Source organism: Barbus barbus, assembly GCF_936440315.1.
Source record: "Barbus barbus genome assembly, chromosome: 43".
Lineage (NCBI taxonomy): Eukaryota > Metazoa > Chordata > Actinopteri > Cypriniformes > Cyprinidae > Barbus > Barbus barbus.
Window position 1 is genome coordinate 25,074,017 of NC_136721.1, and position 20,657 is coordinate 25,094,673.

Sequence of the window (20,657 nt, forward strand, 5' to 3'; positions counted from 1 at the left end):
TGTATACTTGGCTTAAATAAATAAATATATATAAATAAAGCCACTTAGCCAACTTAAGTTTTTAAAAAAGTGTTTGTAAATAAGTTTATCCTGTGTATTTTGACACATACATGAATGTCTCTGGGCTAAGCCCCAGAACCGCCACTGACTAAAATTATTTTCATACAATTTCAAAGTCTTCTGAAGTCATAGTAAGTAAGAAATCAATACACATAGCTACAATGTAAAACTAAATGATTGTGCAAGTCAATGAACAAACTTTAGACAAACACTTACTAATCAGGTCAAATGCTGCTCAGTTCCGGTAAAAACATGTGCCCTTTGCTTGATAGTTTACATTTTTTATTATCTTTCATTTAAAGACCAATAGATACAGTAAAGCAGATTCCTTTAAAGGAATAGTTCATGTGCTCATCCTCAGGTCATCCAGGATTAGGATGAGTTTGTTTCTTCGTCAGATTTGGAGAAATGTGTCATTGCATCAGATGTTCTGCAGTGAATGGGTGCCGTCAGAATGAGAGTCTGATAAAAACATCACAATAATCCACACCACTCCAGTCCATCAGTTAACATCTGGAGAAGACAAAAGCTGAACGACATCCAGCATTAAGATGTTTTTAACTTCAAACTGACTCGGCAGGACTTGACTTTATAACAACTCTTAATTATTATTATAAATCGCAACATAATTTGGTAAACAAAACGCAAGCCACTGAACCAGCGGCAGAAGTGATCCGAGTGATTCTACCACGGAAACCACAGTGTTTTATCGATTAGTGATATCTGTCTTGCACCCAAAATCCAAGATATGTTATCAAACGGCCCTGGTATGTGTTTTTATATTTATAACATACGATATTTAGTATTTAGTAATATTTTCAGCGCGGCTGCCAACAGTTCAGTTTTCAGCCCACAGCTAGAGTTATGGAAGTCTCTGAGTAACACACTGAATACTGAATGAATCCAGGGATTTGAACGAATCGGTTCAGTGATTCAGTGGCCCATACTTGCTTGTTCATGAACGAATCAACTGTTTTGAATGAATCAGTTCAAAGAAACGCTTCTGTCATAAAGCAGTGATTTGCCACCACTTACTGGCGGCATTAATGGCATAGAGTAGGTCTATCATTGAATGTCATATATTCCATATTTTTTATTATTTTTTTCCCCCAACAGAACAAACAGAAAACAAAAACAAAACAATATGCTTAGGCAGACCTTAAATACTCTATGAATTTAGTTCTTATTAAGGTCAAATCAAAGAAATCGATAAGTTACAGGGAAAGATACATAAACATTAACATCAGGCTTCTTGTTTTGAGTCATGATGACAATAGTTTTCAAGAACAATGTAGACAATCATGCAAACTGAAAGAAACAGTCCAAATAGGGTGTCTATATCCGATGAAAATTTTGGGTCCATTTTATTTCTGATATAAGGGGTGATTTGTAGTCAGCATATTATTTTAAATTGAATAGCATGTTTTGTTACACACTGAAATTCTTTAGCGTGCTCCCAGACTGAATCCCAGGCTTTTCTGGAGATATTTAGTAAAAAGTCATTTTCAAACATCTGTTAAATATTATCTGTGTCTCCTAGGATGGTCAAACTCAATATAACATAAATATCAGATACATATTTTTATCTTGTATTTTATCAATATTTTCTTATTTACAGACTTATTGGTATACAAAGTAGTATTTTGCCTATTTTCAAAATGTTATATTTACAACATTATTATTTAAAATATATAATTTAAAAAAGGTAATTTCCGAGAAAAAAATGAATAAGGTTGTGTGGCAAAAATATATATTTGTTGCTGTTTGATACTGTGACTTAACTTGACTTGACCTTTATCAGGACTCGACTTGACTTGCTTGAGGTGAGCCACTGACTTGACTTGACTTGCTTGATTTGTTTGATTAAAATTAATTAATGGATCAAGCAGACATAGAGAGCCAGTGCACTACCATAAAATTCTCAACTTTATTAAGGTCATATTTATACAACACAGATTCATACAACAACATACAGAATGCCCACAGCATCCAATCAAAGTAATCAGAGGTAAAAAAAAATATGGATATGAATAAATATAACAACAATTAAGATGCATGTATGAACATATGAGTGTGTGTGTGTGTGTGTTCTGGGTGTGTGTGCATGGTTGCCATTATCATACCATCCATAGCACCAGTGTGTCCGAGGTCTAGTTCTCATTTTGTGTTTGTGATGTGCACATAATGACAGGAAATTACACACAGTACAGTGTTAAAATCAATGACCTGCATAGTTTTACTTTTTTATTGTTTCATGGGGTTTCAAAGAAATATACATACTGTAAAACAGAAATCAGATCTTCAAGCAAAAAAAAAAAAACTAAATTGTGTGAAGAACATCTTAATATTCAGAAGAACCTTTCTGCACTATAAAGAAAGGTTTATGCAATGGAAAGATTTCATGGATGTTAACAGTTGTTTTTGGAACCATAAAGGCTAAAAAGAGCCTTTATTTTTAAGTGTAGAATTTAAATATACTCTCAGAAAGGTAACAAAGTTTATAACTAATAGGGTTAGTATTACACTTAAATTTAATGTTGTGTTCCTGTAGAGTTCACTGTTCATTCCCAGGAAATGCATGAACGACTTGCAGTGTAAGTCGTTTTAGATCAAGTAGGAAAATACTTTAATTCTGATTTTTGGAACAAAAAACATAGCAGCTCTGGGGTTTGTGTCAATCTGAGTGTGTTTGCGATTGCATAACCTTAATCGCAGCAGAACATGTGTGCGTCATTGAGAGCTGTGTCGTCTACAATTCCCTGCGGCTCTTCTATCCGTGTCATGATGCCACAAATTCCTCTTCCTTGACAGAATGGGCTCCAGTCGCCCCACTTGCCCCAATATGTGCCATCACCCTCCAACAAAGAACCTCCACTGCAGTTGAATCTGAAAAAAGGTTTAAAAAACAAAAAGAAAATATCTTCATTCCATGTGAATTCCTTGTGTTCAGCTTACCTGATTTTATCCCAAAATTAGGGCCCTATGATTTGAAAATGCAGACTGAATCTCAGAATCCAGTCGTTAAAACTCAAGGTCAAATGGTGAATTTAGTAATGGTTTGTTTACTAAACTGCAAACCATGTTTAAAAAATGTAGTTCTGCATATCTCAAAGTGAATGACAGCCACATACTGACCTGATGTTGTTTGCGGCTGTGTCGTCTTCAACTCCTTGGGAAGATTCGACTCTCAGCTGAAATGCTGTCAAGAATCCAGAAGGACACCATTTGATTTCTGTCCACTGACCCCAGCTGAACAAAAAAAACACAGGTTTACTACTGAAAATTCAAGAAAATTGATTTGTCTACTGTAGCTTATGAAGAAGCTGTTCCTAACCCTTAATTCAGGAATTCATAATAACCCCAAAACTGCTATAACTACTACTATGTCTACTGAGTCCATTACCTTCCTGCTTCTGACTGAACTGAGGCGTAGTTCTCATATGAGTTTGATAAGCCTTTGGACGGATCGATGCAGTGAAGGCGAATCCCGTTGAGTGCAGTGTTATCATCCCAAAAGCCATAGAGTGTCTCTTCCACCTGGAAAAAACAAAACAACACTCCTAAATTTGAAAGAGTTACAATCAATCATTCAAAGTTAACTCTAACCAGCCCATAGTAACATTGATCTTTATGTACTGTAGTATTAAACAGGTGCAGTTCCCTGGAGATACCTGGAATTAAATGACTAACAAGTTATGATCAGTCACCAGCTTACATGTTTAACCACTAAGCCACCCCATATAGCAGTAATAGATTCAATGTCAGACTTGCCTTTAGACTAAAACCTGCTGCGTACGTTCCCGTTGGGCACATATCCTTTAACCCCCACGACCCCCAGTCCATTCCATTCGACACATTCAGCTCTGATCCATAATATCTGTTGATGCTTCGCTCAGAACGTCTTCCTGCAGAGTCAACGCTCACCTGCAGCCCAATAATGACTAACAGTAAAGAAATGAAGTGATGCATTGCTGCAGATCGACAAAATGGTTTAAAAAAATACTGATGAAATTAATTCTGCTTGATTTCTACACCAAAAACTGATCCAGGGTCAGTAAAACTATTTAAAGGTACAGCTGCATGATTCTTTGAGAGCTCCTTCAGAATACATTTATACAGTTTATAAATATTGTGATATCCTGGTTCTAGCCAATCAGCAGCCAGAAGCACTGAGCCAACGTCAATGACCTGTATGTGAACACACAAATATAGGAACGTCTGTATGCTTAACCTTTAATGTCCCTGAAAACTGTTTTGCTTGGTAAAATGCCAATAAAACGTTGAGTTGCTTGTTTATGTATTTATAATGAGTGAAATATTAAGCATGGACTGCAACACACAGAATAAAAAACCAACCTTAAAATGAATAGCAGGTGAGAAGCTTAAACAAGAATTATTGCAAGGAAGCAAGTGCTAAAGGAAAATGATTATTCTGTCATCATTTAATGTCCCACATGTGGTTCCAAGCCCTTTTACGTATCAGGAAAGTACATTCATACACCTTGACTGCTGCATAGCTTTCTTAGGTCATACGATGCCTTGCCTGAAGAAATAAATACAACAGCAGAGCAATCTTGGATCAGTTAACTAAAAAAAATCATTACATTCATTATTTTCAGGCCAGTAATCAAAACAGCAATGCAACACTGTAAAAAATGACTGTTATTAACAGTAAAAAAAAAACTGTGAAAGTGCTACAGTAATAACCTGTTAAATGGTTAACGGTAAGTTCCTGTAAAATTTACAGGAAAAAAAAAACGTAAACTGATGTTCCCAGAATTCCCTGCGTTGCGTTTCAAATTTTGTTTGAATTTGATGTTTTTTCTTTGAAATAACTGTTTCTTCTTAGTTTTTTATTATTGGTTATGTTTATTAGGGTTGTATGTTACATCTAATGTTGTTAAAGTAATGTTTATTGCATATTTCAGTTTAATGAGTCTCACCTTGACAGTGTTTAGTGTTTGTGTGAATGACACTGTGCACCTTCTATATATGTTGTTATTGAAAATCTGCGTGTGATGGGCTTTGGTTCATCATGTGACTTTCTCATCACCCCCTGCAGTTAGTGGTTATCAGTGCATTTCAAAGGTACAAAACAGATTTCAGTTCTTCAATAGCTTGGTATATTAACATTATATCAGTTCATGAAATTACGGTATTTAACTGTTCATTTAAGTTAAAACCTAAAATGTTGTTACTGTATTTTTTTACGGTAGAATTCCGGCAACCCCTGCTTTTTTTTACAGTGAAAACTAATTGACTAAATGAACTCGGCCTAAATGAACTTTTAAAAAATAGATTGTGTAAAGCAGAAATCAGAGCTTTAAACAAAAGAAAATAATTTAATATTAATTTGAACATTTTAATATAAAAAATAACTTTTGTATTATGAAAAGATCCCTTTGATGGTAAAGGGATAGTTGACCTAAAAATGAAAATTCTGTCATTAATTACTCCCCATCATGTCATTCCCAACCCGTAAGACCTTCGGAACACAAATTAAGATATTTTTGATGAATTCTGAGAGCTCTCTGACTCTGCATAGACAGCAATGTAATTACCACGATCAAGGTTCAGAAATGTAGCAAGGAACGCATTAAAATAATCCATGTGACATCAGGGGTTCAACCATAATTTTACAAAACTACGTGATTACATTTTGTACGCAAAGAAAACAGAAATAACGACTTTATTTAACAATCCGTCTCCTCCGTATCACCCTATGGTGCCATTTTGGAGAGTATCCACTGAACGTAAACAGCGTATGCTGTTCTGTGTCAGCAGCATCACGTGTTTTCTATGTTGTTTACACTTTGATCTGAACAAAAAATTACATATTATTCACACAAAGGCAGTAAATTATTCATAATGTTTTGATATCTTATGTACTTTTGCATCTCAAATGTGACCCTGGAGCACAAAACCAGTCATAAATAGCACGGGTATATTTGTAGCACTAGCCAAAAATACATTGTATGGGTCAAAAAATCAGATTACACATACTTTTTTATGGATTACATATTATTCACACAGTGGCAGTAAATAATATATAATATTAATATATCAAAACATTATGAATAATGTATAAATTATTCATAATGTTTTGATTCTCCCTAATTCCTCATTTTTTATCAACATTAAGCCCAGTTCAGGAGACCCTGGTGTGTAATGCTTAATGCATTTTATGATGCTGATATCAAGAAAGGGAATATACCTGTATTTTTTTCTCTTTGCTTTTTTATGCCAGTGTGTTATGTTTAATGGTAAGTTTAAAAGAAGTTAGATAAAAAATTAATCTAAAAGTAATCCACCAAAATTATCAGAATACATGACCTAAAATGAGTAACCTAGATTACATTTCTGTCTACAATTTTCATCATGTAATCTGTAATCAGTGACAGACTACAATTTGTAAGTAATCTACCCAGCTGCCACGAGTGCACAACGAAGAAGAATACACAGTCTTTAATAAATCCACAGAGAAACAAACAGAGGGAATCCAAATCAGCAAAGCAAACCACATTAATAAGCGGCAAGACACACACGAGTTGGGATAATGAGGGACACAAATGAGGGACTAATGACTTAATAGTGTGAACACAGGTGAATAGAAAGAACTAATGAGGACAACACAAGAAACTAGGTCAATGAACTAAACTAAGGCAGGAGAACAGGAACACAGGCACCTAAATAAACGTGACACCTGCGCTGGTTGTGATAAAGGATGTGAGACTACAAGGTGCTTCTTAGAAAGAGACTTTAATGCTGATATTTGGTACAACAAGCAGGATGAACCAGTCAACCTCAGCTTTTTTTCTTTATCATCCTGTTAGACTATTTTGAGATAATGACTGTTCATTATCACTGAAAACATTGTGGTGTGACATGTTTCATGTTAGCTCGTAGTATTTGATGACACCTGATCTTCTTGCTGCTCTTGTTGTCGCCCTCTTGCACCTGAAAGAAAAACCAAACTCAGTTGCTCTGCAGTATGTGAGAATCCGTGTTTGGTTGCGATTGCATCACCTCAATCGCAGCAGAGCATCATCGCGTCATTGAGAGCAGTGTCGTCTTCTCCAATTCCCTGCTTCTCTTCTATCTTTGTATTGATGCCACAAATCCCTCTTCCCTGACACGATGTGCTCCAGTCGCCCCAATCGCCCCTGTCTGTGCCGTCACCCTCCAACAAAGCCCCTTCACTGCAGTTGAATCTGAAAAATGTGTCAGAATGGTTTGCTTTGGCCAAAAAGACATACACAGCCTCTATAGAGAACACTTACGATCACGCTGTTGGTCTGAATATGAGTCGTGTGATCGCCTGCCATGCTTATATTCAGTGATATTACTTAAAACATTTACTGCATGTAATTTTTTTTATATTGAAATATCAGTTTCTACAAAGCCTCTCCTTTCAGAAAAGCCCAGAGGGCTCTGATTGGCCAGCTGAACCAGTGAGTTGTGATTGGCCGAACACTCAAGCGTGTGTTGGAAATGTGATGCCCCTTACCGTAAATTGCAAAAAATTTTATAAATAAAAATCAAGGGATATTGAAATATGTACGTTCCTGGAAGAAAACTCAGGAGTGCAATGAAAGCGTTCAGGAACTGTGCTTTCTGAAATACAGAATAACTGTAGTGGACTTTGTGCTTTCAGACCTTTTTCATGCTCAAACAGCAATGTAAAAAACCCCCAAAAACTATAAGTCTTTAATTAAACAGATTGAACGGAAACACCGTTAACGACTCACAAAACAGCAGCTTTAAAACAGCGTAATATATTCACCTGATGTTGTTTGCAGCCGTGTCGTCTTTAAATCCTTGGTAAGGTTCAACTTTCAGTTGAAAAGCTTTCAAGAATCCAGAAGGACACCATTTAATATCTGTCCACTCACCCCAGCTGAAGAAAATCCCAATTTATGAGTATTTCATAGGTTAATGAAGACAATAAAGAATTTTAGTGATCAATTCAATCCTTAAATCAATAATTCAGTCATTATTTTCAAGAACAACCTTGGATTATTTATCAAGTTTATAAAGAAACTGCTCCTAACATTTAATGGAAAAATTCTTAATAATAATTCCAAAGCAACTAACTCTAACTAGTTTTACTACCTTACTTGGAGTCTGAGTCCTTTACCTTCCCGTGTTGGACTGAATGGAACTGTATTCCTCAGATGAGTTTGAGTCTTTGAACAGACTGACGCAGTGAAGACGAATCCCATTGAGCGCTGTGTTATCCCAAAAACCATAGGAACGATCTTCCACCTCAATAAACAACAGCAAAAACATTAAGGCCCGGTTTCACAGACAGGGTTAAACCAGGATTAGGACATAGATCAATTAGGACATTTAAGTAATTTTTATAAACATTAAAAAAAACAAAACAAGTGTGCATCTTGAGACAAAACAAAAGCACTGATATATTTTAAGATCAGTCAGAACAGGGAACAGAGATAACTATCCAATAATAATATCCATGGCAGATGCTGGAGATGAACTAAGTGACTAAACATAGTTCATTCTTACTGCACTGCAAAAAAAGGTTTTCTTCCTCAGTATTTTGGACTTGTTTTCCAGTACAAATATCTAAAAATGCTTAAATCGAGATACATTTACTGGCTAAATGACATTCATGAGTGAGTTGCATTCCAGCAGATGATGTAGGATGTAGGCGTAGTGTAAACTCCGGTGAGAATATGCTAGTTTTGCGAGAACCAAGTCTTGTTTACAGCAAAGAAATCCAGTCTGCTCTTGACTAATATCAAAATCCTCCCATTTGTCTTCACCAGTCCTTGTTTTGCACTTCTAATTTGTGACCGGTGTTTTGTTTTGTTCCCATTCGCTAAAGCTTGGAAGAGCCAGGACATTTTTAAATAGAACTCCAGTTGTATTCGTATGAATGAAGAAAGTCAAACACCTAGGATGGCTTGAGGGTGAGTAAATCATCATGGGATCATTTTCATTTTTGGGTAAACTATCCCTTTAAGCCAGGATTAAGCCATAGTTCAACTGTGAAAGCTTTTATAAACGTGCCTTAGAAAAACAGACACACACAAAAAACATGATGTTATGTGCATGTGCATCTTCAGACAAATGAAAACAACTCAGACGTGCATTTTAGTATGGGACTCAGCTTAAGCCTTGTTTGTGAAACTGCGGATTAATATTTTATGCACTTTTGCATCTCAAATGTGACCCTGGAACACAAAACCAGTCAAGTAGCATGGGTATATATGTTGCAATATCCAAAAATACATTAGCGATTTTTCTTTTATGCCAAAAATCATTAGGATATTAAGTAAAGATCATATTCCGTGAAGATAATTTGCTAAGAATTTTATTTGGACAACTTTAAAGATGATTTTCTCAATATTATGATTTTTTTTGCACCCTCAGATTCCAGATTTTCAAATAGTTGTATCTCAGCCAAATATTGTCTGATCCTAACAAACCATACATCAATGGAAATATTATTTATTCAGATTTCAGATGATGTATAAATCTTAAAAATTGACCCTTATGACCTTTTGTGGTCCAGGGTCACAAATAAATGAACCTTAATTTAAGAACATTTAGGTATTTGTATTGGAAAACAAGATAAAGATACTAGATAAGATGTCTTGAACCTTTAAGCCACATGAGTCAACGCTCAACTTACCTTTAGACTGAACCCTGCTGCGTACTTTCCGCTTGGACAAAATTCTTTGGGACCCCACCACCCAAACTTCATCCCATTGTGTACCGTCAACAACGATATGAAAGTTCTGTCGATGCTCCTCTCAGAACGTCTTCCTCCGGATTGAACACTCACCTGCAGCCCAATAAAGACTAGCAGTGAAAACATGATGGAAATAAAGTGATGCATTGCTACAGCACTGGACTGATCGATTAAAATACTGATGAAATTAATTCTGTTTGGTTTCTACTCCAAAAACTGACTCTGGCTTTCTGAGCTGTCTGTGGTTGTTCAGCAGAACATGCCTGACTCTTTATTGAGCCAATCAGAACAATACATTGATGCGGTTTATCAATATTCCAGCCAATCAGCAGCCAGGAGCACTGAGTACACATCAATGTCAAACAAACATGCCATTAGTGTCCTTGGAAAGTGTTTTATTTGGTAAAATTCCCATAAAATGTTCAGTTGCAGCTTTGATTTGGTAATATTGGAGAGTACAGAGAGAAATACTAAGCATGTTCTGCAAAAATGCCACAAACAACTTTACATAAATTTACTTTCCTGTAGTAAATATCAACACTTGCGAGGAAAAGATCAACTAAAATGATCATTCTGTCATCATTTACTCACCTTCATGTCGGTCCAAACCCATTTGAGACAAATTTAACTAGAACTTGACTTCTGAAGTTATAGTAATTTGCATGAAGAAATAAATACACACAGCTACAGAATCAGTGTTTATCCATGCTATCATTCAAGATGATAATGGAAAACAAAATGATTGTGCGAGTCAGAAAACACACTTTAGACAAACACTGACTAATCAGGTCAAATGCTGCTCATGTAAAAGCACGAAACAGCTTTGCTTGTTAGTTTATGGTTTTTATTATCTTTCATGAGGTTTTAAAGACTAATCTATACTGTAAAGCAGATTCCTTTAAATTAATAGTTGTTCCAAAAATGAAAATTAGATAAAATTGTTCTCATCCTCAGGTCATCCAAGATCAGGATGAGTTTGTTTCTTCATCAGGTTTGTAGAAATGTGTCTCTGCATCAGTGTCTCAGCAATGGATGCTCTGCAGTGAATGGGTGCCGTCAGAATGAGAGTCCAAACAGCTGATAAAAACATCACAATAATCCACACCACTCCAGTCCATCAGTTAACATCTGGAGAAGACAAGGTAAACTAATCCATCATTAAGATGTTTTTAACTCAAATACGAGTCCATAATCCATAATAAAGTTGCACATCGGGCGTCGAACTCGGGTTCGGATCAGGCAATCGAACCAAGTGTGAAAGCACCCTTAGTTAAAAATGTATTTATTATTATATTATAAAATATACATCCAGCACCCATACGATCAGCACTGGAGCTCCTCAGGGCTGTGTTCTCTCCCCACTGCTCTTCTCCCTCTACACCAACGACTGCACATCTAAAGACCCCTCTGTCAAGCTCCTGAAGTTTGCAGACAACACCACACTGATCGGCCTCATCCAGTACGGTGTGACGAGTCTGCTTACAGACAGGAGGTTAAGGAGCTGGTGCAGTCTTAACAACCTGGAGCTCAACACGCTCAAAACTGTGGAGATGATCGTGGACTTCAGGAGAACCCCCCCCCCCCCCCCCCCCCCTGCTCTCCCCCCACTCACCATCATGAACAGCACTGTGGCTGCAGTGGAGACATTCAGATTCCTGGGCACCACCATCTCTCAGGACCTGAGGTGGGACACTCACATTGAGTCCATTGTCAGGAAGGCCCAGCAGAGGTTGTACTTTCTTCGCCAGCTGAGGAAGTTCAATCTGCAACAGGACTTACTGAAACAGTTCTACTCCGCCATCATTGAATCCATCCTCTGCACCTCAATAACTGTCTGGTTCAGCTCAGCTACCAAATCTGACCTCAGAAGACTACGGAGGGTAGTCCGGACTGCTGAGCGAATCATTGGTTCAACCCTCCCCACTCTCCAAGAACTGTACTTATCCAGAGTGAGCAAAAGGGCTGGTAAAATCACTCTGGACCCCTCACATCCAGCACACTCCCTCTTTGAACTGTTACCATCTGGTGGACGCTACAGAGCTCTGAGAACCAGAACGACCTGTACATACAATTGTCAATTTGTATATTGTTATTCCCTATTTACTTGTTCTGTTTTTAATTCTTCTTTTTATTATCTGTGTCCTGTCCTGTCGCTGTCATTCTGTTGCACTGTGGAGCTTCTGTCACGAAAACAAATTCCTCGTATGAGTAAACATACCTGGCAATAAAGCTCATTCTCATTCTGATTCTGAATAAAAAAAAAACTCCTTTCAAATGGCATTCCTTGGACCTTTTTGAAAGGTTTTTATTGAATGTAATTTTTATTTTGATATTTAATGAGTTCACAGAAATAATGTTATTTATTGTAAAGACTCTTCTCGTTCTTTGATGCTTGAATTAAAGTTATTGTACAACAGTAATATATTTAAAATACATTTATTTCATACTAGGTATAGTTCAAATCTATTTACTGACAGATAACTCCGATATAAAAATTATAGTCCAACTTTATTTGGCATACTACTTGTGCACAATGGACACTTCTTAATATTAAATCTAATTTGTGTTTAATGTCACTTTTGATGAGGATTTTATATTTGAATAATATCGATCTTTAAATGCAAAATATTTAAAGTGTACCTGAAGTATACTTGCAATAGTTTAGTATACCAGCTTAGTATACTAAAAGTACAATTGTAGAGTATTTTATTAAGTACGTAAATAAGAAAATTTATTTGTAGTATACTTAGCATGAAATAAATGTATTTCAAATACATTTAGGTATATTTTATTTTTTAATAGGGTGGATATGTGCCTGTTCTTCACAAAGCATTTATTTATTTTTTGATTAGTCAGTCATGAGAAAAAAAAAAAGCATGAATGAGATGCAAAGAAATATTCAATTGTTAATGATTTCAAGCAGGTCAACGAAGAAGCACATTAAACAACAGACAAACACTAATGTCATTTCAAGTTAAATTTTAATAGATGTTGTGATATTATGTCCTAAGAAAAAAAAAAAAACGTTTACAGCTTTACAGTTAATGAAGAGTATGGAGTTCATGGATGGTGAAATGCAGGAACTGATAAGACACAATAAGTGAGATGATGTACAGTACTCTGCTCTGTGTTGAGGTCCTGATCATATCAGGCTTTATTTTTTTGACTGTTGTATGACATGGTTCATGTGAGCTCATAACAGTATGCTGATCAATTATTATGATCATCTGATCTTCTTGCCGTTCTTGTTGTCATCCTCTAAAACCTGAAAGACAAGCCAAACTCAGATAAGCCAGAACTAACTTCACGGAGATTAGTAAACAGTGTTGCTCTGCAATTTGAGTGTTTGATTGTGTTCACATCACCTTAATTGCAGCAATACATGCGCATGTCGTTGAGAGCGGTGTCGTCTCCTCGTCCTTGAGGCCCTTCTACCCGTGTCTTGATACCACAAATCCCTTTTCCTTCACATGTTTGACTCCAGTCGCCCCAATTGCCCCAGTCTGTGCCATCACCCAGTAAAGACCCTTGACTGCATTTGAACCTGGAAGAAATTTGGGTGGGACAACATTATGGGAAAATATGTTGTTTCAATCAATACAAACAAAACAAGGCAAAACTAACTCTTGGAACTTGCGATTTGACTTTCATGTTTTTATCAGCATGCTTTTATCATGTTTTATCAGCATCCATCTTGAAAGTGAAAGTGAAGAGACGTGTGGCCAAGTATGGTGACCCATCCTTGGAATTTGTGCTCTGCGTTTAACCCATCCAAGTGCACATACACAGCAGTGAACACACACCAGGAGCAGTGGGCAGCCAATTCTGCAGCGTCCGGGGAGCAGTTGGGGGTTCGGTGCCTTGCTCAAAGGTCTCACCTCAGTCGTGGAACAAACAATTCCTGCCAGACCTGAGACTCAAACCCGCGACCTTCAGGTTACAAGTCCGACTCTCTATCCATTAGGCCACGACTGCCCCAACTGTATTCTAGATGTCCTGGGAACACACACAGTTTCGACCAATCTCATGTTAATCTTGAGTACCGATAGAGTAGTATTGCATCCTTCATATCTCCGGAGTGACGTCTTCCTGCTCTTCGACATGAAGAGCCATGTGTGAAAAAAAACTTTCCGAAACTAATACGAACACGGAAGGAGAGTATTTAGCACAAAAATACTCCATCATACATCAAAATATTTCTTTTTAACGTTGGCCATGTTTATCATTAGGATCCAACTGCTTAACAGGTAAATAACACAGAATGCATGAGATAGCATTAGACCTCCCCTTTAACCTTAGTAATGCATTAACATTAACATTGAGCAATAGCAACATTCGTTAGAGAAGTGATTATTCTTTGTAAAAAAAATGTTAGCTCAGGTTCATACAGTTATAACTTTTGATTTTAACAACGTGTTATTAAATGTTGAAATTAACTAAGATCTAACTTGGCAGTTTATGTTAACTAATTAATTAACTGATGTTAACTAATGCGACTGATTTTCGGCACATCTCCATCACTGTCAATCTCTTTCATGCTGCCACAACCGGAGCTGCTTTTAGCAGGTGTGCCGTCGCTTTGATGTTCATCGTCTCAGTTTAACATAACAAATGATGTGTTCGCAAAACAAGCGTGAAAAAGGCATTATTTCTAAACATTTACTATAGCAGCAACCTCAGCAAATATATCACTTGCAAATTAATATTTTTGGTCGCAGTCTGGAGCCCTGCAATCAGTTCCAATAATATTTGGTGATGATAATAAAGCATAATAATGAGTGATTTACAAGCAATTTTTAAGACCTGTCATTTTTGACCAAGAGCACCAAATTAGGTTAAAGGATTTTTAGCACAGCACAAACTCACCTGATGTTGTTTGCGGCCGTATCATCACCATCTCCTTGAGGAGATTCAACTCTTAGCTGAAAATCAGTCAAGAATCCAGAAGGACACCATTTGATATCTGTCCACCGACCCCAGCTGAAGATAAAACACAGTTTTATTAATCAAACCAATCATTACTTTTAAGAAAGTTAATTTGTCTAGCTTATGAAAAAACTGCCTCTGACTTTTAATGTAACAATTCTTAATAACAGCAAACCTGCTACATTATTACTCTTTTGGACCGAGCTCATTACCTGCCTACATCTGACTGAACGGAGGCGTAGTCATTATGGGAGTTTGATGAGGCTTTAGACGCATCAATACAGTGAAGGCGAATCCCGTTGAGTGCAGTGTCATCCCCTTTAATAGGATCTTCCACCTTAAACAACAACACTAAGACATATTAGCAAGAGAAAAGGAGTAATCTGAACTCCAACCTCTAGTGTTCCTGGAGGTACAACAGCACACAGTTTGGATGTCTACTAAAGTCTGCTGGTGAGTTGACTCAAAAACGTTTACTGTTGGCGTGCTTTCAGAAGCAGGGCTGGGAATCCCTGGACTAACCCGATCCATAGTAACATTCAACTTCATGTTTCTTTAGTATTAAGCAATTCTATTAGTATTAAGTTTCCTTTGAAATACCTGGAATTGAATCACTTACAGCAACTCCAGAGTTCATTTTTCCTTAGGATTTGAACCTTCAACCCTCAGTCACCAGCTTACACTTTCAAGCATTAAACAAACCCCATTCTACTGTAATTAAGTCATTTCTTAGCTTACCTTTAGACTGAATCCTGCAGCATACGTTCCAGTTGGACACATTTCCCTGTGACCCCACGACCCCCATCCCCCTCCGTTCGGCACAGTCAGCTCCAATATGTAATGTCTGTCGATGCTTCGCTCAGGACGTCTTTCTCCGGCCTGAACGCTCACCTGCAGCCCAATAATGACTAGCAGTGAAAACATAACGGAAGTGAAGTGATGCATTGCTGCAGCACCGGTCTGATGGATTAAAATTAATTCTGTTTGGTAAATTAAAACTGAACCAGAGCCAGTAAAACTGTTTAAAGGAATCGTTCCAGAGCAGGAAACCTTTCTGAACTGTCTGCGGTCTGTCAGAAGATTCTGCCTGATTCTTTCACAGCTGCTTCAGAATGCATTTATACAGTTTATCAATATTGTGATATCTGGTTCTAGCCAATCAGCAGCCAGGAGCACTGAGCACACGTCAATGTCCTGTCAATAAACAAACACAACATTAGTGTCCTTGGAAAGTGTTTTACTTGGTAAAATTCCCATAAAATGTTCAGTTGCAGCATTGATTTGGTAATTTTGGAGAGTACAGAGAGAAATACTACGCATGTTCTGCAACACCGAGAATATTAGCTTGACAATCGAAAAATGCCACAAACAACTTTATATAAATTTAATTTCCTGTAGTAAATATCAACACTTGCGAGGAAAAGATCAACTAAAATGATCATTCTGTCATCATTTACTCACCTTCATGTCGGTCCAAACCCATTTCAGACTAATTTAACTAGAAATATTTTCATACAACTTGACTTCTGAAGTTATAATTTGTATGAAGAAATAAATACACACAGCTACAGAATCAGTGTTTATCCATGCTATCATTCAAGATAATGCAAAACTAAATGATTGTGCGAGTCAAAAAACACACTTTAGACAAACACTGACTAATCAGGTCAAATGCTGCTCATGTAAAAGCATGAAACTGCTTTGCTTGTTAGTTTATGGTTTTTATTATCTTTCGTGAGGTTTTAAAGACAAGTCGATACTGTAAAGCAGATTCCTTTAAATGAACACTTGATCCAAAAATGGAAATGAGATAAAAATGAGTTTGTTGCTTCAACAGATTTGGAGAAATGTGTCATTCCATCAGTGTCTCAGCAATGGATCCTCTGCAGTGAATGGGTGCCGTCCAAACAGCTGATAAAAACATCACAATAATCCATTCTATTCCGATTCAGACCACACCACTTTTTCTCTGGAGGAAGCGTTATGGATTATGGACTAAAAAGGTCTTCATGGATTCGTTTCAGCTTCTCAAGATGTTAACTGATGGACTGGAGTGGATTGTGATGTTTTTAATCAGCTGATTGGACACCATGAAAAACTCCCATTTCTTGGACCTTTTGGGAAATTAACGCATTTTTTATATTTATTGGGTTCACAGAAATCATTTAATTGTAAAGACTCTTCTCATGCCATGCGTTCTCACTTGTGCACAATGCACATTTCTTAAAATCACGTCTAACATGTGCTTTATCACTTTTGATGAGGATCGGGTGATCTTTGAATAATATTGGTCTTTAAATGAAAGAGTATGCTTGCAATAGTTCCACTTCAGCTATACCTTTAGTTAGAATTCAGCACAATTAAAGTGCATCAAGTACAAAATTTAGACATATTGCTGTTTAGTATACTTCAAGTACTATAGCAGAATATTTAGCAAGTACATAGTGTATTTGAAGTACACTTAGCATGAAATAAAGGCGTTTCAAATACACTTGTGCATTTTTAATAGTTTGAAAATGTGCCCGTTCTCCAAAATACTTCATTTGATTACGCCAATAAAAAAAAAAAATTAGCAGCAACTGATATGCAAAGAAATTCAATTGTTATGGACTTCAAGCAGGTCAACGAAGCAGCACATTAAATCAGAGAAACACGGTCACTTCAAGTCTAATAGATTTTGGGATATTATGCACTTAAAGAGTGTACAGTTAGTGAAGAGTATGGAGTTCATGGATGGTGAAATGCATGAACCAAGACAATCAGTGAGAGGTACAGTCAGCCTCTGCTCGGTGTTGAGGTCCTGATCACATCTCAGGCTTTTTTTTGACTGGCGGTTGTATGACATGGTTAATGTGAGCTCATAACAGTATGATCCATCTGATCTTCTTGCGGTTCTTGTTGTCGTCCTCGAACACCTGAAAGAAAAGCAAAACTCTGATAAGCCAGATCTTCCAAACGGTGCTGCTCTGCGATCCAAGTGTTTTATTACGGTCACATCACCTTAAGCGCAGCAGGACATGCGCACGTCATTGAGAGCGGTGTCGTCTCCAATGCCCTGCGGCTCTTCTACCAGTGTCTTGATACCACAAATCCCTTTTCTGTCACATGTTCGACTCCAACCGCACCAATCGCCCCAGTCTGTGCCGTCACCCTCCAACTCCCCTTCACTGCATCTGAACCTGGAAGTTTGGGGGTTACAACAAAATGTTTCAAATCAATAAAACGTTTCAGTGCCAACCAATCTCTTGGAACTTGCAACTTAAACTAAATCAAATCTTAGGTGCCACAAAATGCTTTTTTTTAACACCAACATTTCAGTCATGCATTTAGTTCTCATCTCTTCAGGTCTTTATCAGCATTTTAATCCATCTTGTACTGTAGATGTCCTGGGAACTAAGGTTCACTTAAAGTGGGAGCTAGGCATGTGATGCAATCAAATATTCATATTGCAAAAATTGCTCAATACTATATACCTCAATAAAAGCTTATCACAATACCATGAATGACACTACCATATCCGCTTTTAGCAGGTGTGCCGTCAGCGCTGGCCGTTTTCCTACAAAAACTTTGATGCGCATAGTCGGTTTATAAGGTCAACAAATGTGATGACAAAACAAGCAGTATTTTTAAAATCATAACGTGTATATTTATATAGTACAGCACCAAAATTTACAAATTAATATTTTAGTCGCAAATGTGAACGTTTTAGTCACAGACAATCAGTTCCAGTAAGATTTGTTGATGACAATTAAGCAAAATGAGTGATTTACAAGCAATTTGTAAAGGGCAACAAATTAGATTAAAGGATATTTAACAGCTCAAACTCACCTGATGTTGTTTGCGGCCGTATCATCACCAAGTCCTTGAGAAGATTCAACTCTCAGCTCAAAAGCAGTCAAGAATCCAGAAGTACACCATTTGGGATCTTTCCACACACCCCAGCTGAAGAAAGGGGAGGAAAAAACACTGCCTTTGAATGCAACAATTCTTATCTGCAAACCGGCTACACTACTCTTTTGGACCGAGCTCATTACCTGCCTACATCTGACTGAACGGAGGTGTAGTCATTATAGGAGTTTGATGAGGCTTTAGACTCATCAATGCAGTGAAGGCGAATCCCGTTGAGTGCATATCATCCCCTGTAATAGGCTCTTCCACCTTGAACACCACAACACTGACATTAGAAAGAGCTTAACTACAACATTCGGTGTTCCTGGAGGTATATGGAAGCAGAATGACAATAGGTTTTGAAACAAAGCATGCATTGCAATTAACAATGCTTGCGTTAATGCCTTGTATTTCCAAGGCTTGCATTTTTAGGTCCTGAAATTTAATAGTTGTTTAAGCTGTGAATTACAATTCAAAATATTTCACACATTTTCATAATTAAAATCAATAATTCATATTCACCTTACAGAAATAACTTCCAAAATATTCAGTCGGTTTAAAAATACGATGTATAATATTCGACAGGCAAATTTTGGTCATTTTAACTTTCCAAATTCGCTGCCACAAATTCAGTGGTTAAAATTCGGCAGGAAATTCAGCGGTGCCCATCCGGGATCTGCAGGAATAGCAGTAGCGCACCAATGCATGACATCCATCTGATGTCAGCCGCTCACCAGCAGGTCACGCAAGCAGCTGTTGATGAAGGCCATATGTGGATCAAGTCATTCATTCACAAAAACTGATTTGCAGAAATGGAGCAAGCCCCAAGTAGAAGTTTTGATTATCGGGGCCTTTATTTTGGTTGCTTAGTTACTGAAACTTTGTATCATGGCTTGTGTGACACTGTGCTGTAATACTGGGGTTCCCCGTAAACGTCACACTCCAGGACTCCCCAACGACACGTAACACGCCTCAGTGACATAAGACCTCAGAACACACTTTACTGATGATTATAACTCCATAGAGGTACACCAGAATCACACACTTTGAATGTCGAAGATGTGATCGGTTCATTTAAAAACACTTACCGTTAGTGAGCCTTCAGGAACAGGGCTGGGGCTCCCTGGACTAGCCCAATATATACTAGCCAACATTTGAAGTAGATCACAACCTTTCAAAGTTCTCCTAAAACCAAAATGCATTCTCGTCTTTGCACAATTCTGGTGAACTTTTTTGATCCACTTCAAAAATGTTGACTACTGTATTGCAACATTGAACTTCATGTTTCTTTAGTATTAAGCAAAGCATTCAAAAACTTGAGCAGGTGCGGTTTTCTTAGAAATACCTGGGATTTTAATCACCAACAGCAACTGAACCTTCAACCCTCAGTCACCAGTTTACACTTAAGCATTATTAAACAAACCTTACTTACTACAGAAATTCAATTTTTAGCTTACCTTTAGACTGAACCCTGCGGCGTACGTTCCACTTGGACACATTTCCCTCTGACCCCACGACCCCCATGTCCCTCCATCAGACACAGTCAGCTCTGATGTGTAATGTCTGTCGTTGCTTCGCTCAGAACGTCTTCCTGCGAACACAATGCTCACCTGTAGCCCAATAATGACTAGCAGTGAAAACATCACGGAAATAAGTTGATGCATTGCTGAAGAAGAACAATCTGTTTGGTTTGTAAACGAACGGTTTCTTCAAATCCAGAGCATGAAACCTTGCTGGTCTGTCAGCAGAATCTGCCTGATTCTTTCACAGCTGCTTCAGAATGCATTTATACAGTTTATCAAATGAAGTTTTATTAACAAGGTTCGGGAGGATCACGATCAGATAATCAATCAGTCTGGCCCAGGTGGAGCTAGTCAACTAAACGAGCACAATACGTGTGTGTGTGTGTGTGTGTGTGTGTGTGTGTGTGTGTGTGTGTATATATATATACACAGCCAACAGAACTCTGTTCCACGACAGTTTCCAGCTTTAGGTTTTGCTCCTTAAGTACAGAGCCTGGAAAATGACAGGAGGAAAAAAATAAAAATCGATCCGTGGCGACAGT

At 37.5% G+C, this 20,657-nt stretch overlaps 5 protein-coding genes across 6 annotated transcripts in view; 1 reads left to right on the forward strand and 4 right to left on the reverse strand.

Annotated features, from left to right (window-relative positions):
• LOC306861931 (uncharacterized protein) overlaps nucleotides 1-20,657 on the forward strand; it is a 1,169,885-nt gene that overhangs the window by 836,031 nt on the left and 313,197 nt on the right. The gene's annotated exons all lie outside the window — the stretch shown is intronic.
• On the reverse strand, nucleotides 2,001-4,145 carry LOC306862327 (vitelline membrane outer layer protein 1-like). Its single transcript, XM_079405077.1, has 4 exons — nucleotides 3,832-4,145; nucleotides 3,464-3,597; nucleotides 3,196-3,309; nucleotides 2,001-2,946 (listed from the first exon to the last, which is right to left on the reverse strand). Exons 1-4 carry the CDS (start codon nucleotides 4,027-4,029, stop codon nucleotides 2,766-2,768), a joined length of 627 nt encoding a protein of 208 aa, XP_079261203.1. The 5' UTR covers nucleotides 4,030-4,145; the 3' UTR covers nucleotides 2,001-2,765.
• Nucleotides 6,804-10,059, reverse strand: LOC306861936 (vitelline membrane outer layer protein 1-like). Its single transcript, XM_079404438.1, has 5 exons — nucleotides 9,719-10,059; nucleotides 8,198-8,325; nucleotides 7,844-7,957; nucleotides 7,087-7,271; nucleotides 6,804-7,017 (listed from the first exon to the last, which is right to left on the reverse strand). The coding sequence occupies exons 1-4, from the start codon at nucleotides 9,923-9,925 to the stop codon at nucleotides 7,088-7,090; spliced, it is 633 nt and encodes a 210-aa protein (XP_079260564.1). The 5' UTR covers nucleotides 9,926-10,059; the 3' UTR covers nucleotides 6,804-7,017; nucleotide 7,087.
• On the reverse strand, nucleotides 12,743-15,792 carry LOC306861935 (vitelline membrane outer layer protein 1-like). Of its 2 annotated transcripts, XR_013783511.1 has the most exons (6): nucleotides 15,443-15,790; nucleotides 14,917-15,041; nucleotides 14,645-14,758; nucleotides 13,582-13,774; nucleotides 13,144-13,322; nucleotides 12,743-13,043 (listed from the first exon to the last, which is right to left on the reverse strand). XR_013783511.1 is itself a non-coding variant. In XM_079404437.1 (5 exons), the coding sequence occupies exons 1-4, from the start codon at nucleotides 15,647-15,649 to the stop codon at nucleotides 13,145-13,147; spliced, it is 624 nt and encodes a 207-aa protein (XP_079260563.1). In that variant the 5' UTR covers nucleotides 15,650-15,792; the 3' UTR covers nucleotides 12,743-13,043; nucleotide 13,144. The 2 variants fall into 2 exon arrangements, 1 of the variants encoding a protein (XP_079260563.1); XM_079404437.1 differs by lacking the exon at nucleotides 13,582-13,774 and having other exon boundaries at nucleotides 15,443-15,792.
• On the reverse strand, nucleotides 17,563-20,235 carry LOC306862699 (vitelline membrane outer layer protein 1-like; the record flags this gene model as incomplete). Its single annotated transcript, XM_079405618.1, has 5 exons — nucleotides 17,563-17,619; nucleotides 17,730-17,883; nucleotides 18,533-18,646; nucleotides 18,739-18,797; nucleotides 20,050-20,235. 5 exons carry the CDS (start codon nucleotides 20,233-20,235, stop codon nucleotides 17,563-17,565), a joined length of 570 nt encoding a protein of 189 aa, XP_079261744.1.

Excerpts from the sequence above, each read along its gene's own strand:
- LOC306861936 (XM_079404438.1), bottom strand. The coding sequence starts at position 9,925 with ATGCATCACTTTATTTCCATCATGTTTTCACTGCTAGTCTTTATTGGG. Across the intron at positions 7,958-8,197 it reads ATTCAGTCCAACACGGGAAG|CTGGGGTGAGTGGACAGATA; the intron begins GTAAAGGACTCA and ends GATTTTCTTCAG. Across the intron at positions 7,272-7,843 it reads ACGGCTGCAAACAACATCAG|ATTCAACTGCAGTGAAGGGG; the intron begins GTGAATATATTA and ends CACATTTTTCAG.
- LOC306861935 (XM_079404437.1), bottom strand. The coding sequence starts at position 15,649 with ATGCATCACTTCACTTCCGTTATGTTTTCACTGCTAGTCATTATTGGG. Across the intron at positions 15,042-15,442 it reads CTGCAGGATTCAGTCTAAAG|GTGGAAGATCCTATTAAAGG; the intron begins GTAAGCTAAGAA and ends TTGTTGTTTAAG. Across the intron at positions 14,759-14,916 it reads GTTCAGTCAGATGTAGGCAG|CTGGGGTCGGTGGACAGATA; the intron begins GTAATGAGCTCG and ends TTTTATCTTCAG.
- LOC306862327 (XM_079405077.1), bottom strand. The coding sequence starts at position 4,029 with ATGCATCACTTCATTTCTTTACTGTTAGTCATTATTGGGCTGCAGGTG. Across the intron at positions 3,598-3,831 it reads CAGCAGGTTTTAGTCTAAAG|GTGGAAGAGACACTCTATGG; the intron begins GCAAGTCTGACA and ends TGTTTTTTCCAG. Across the intron at positions 3,310-3,463 it reads GTTCAGTCAGAAGCAGGAAG|CTGGGGTCAGTGGACAGAAA; the intron begins GTAATGGACTCA and ends TTTTTTGTTCAG.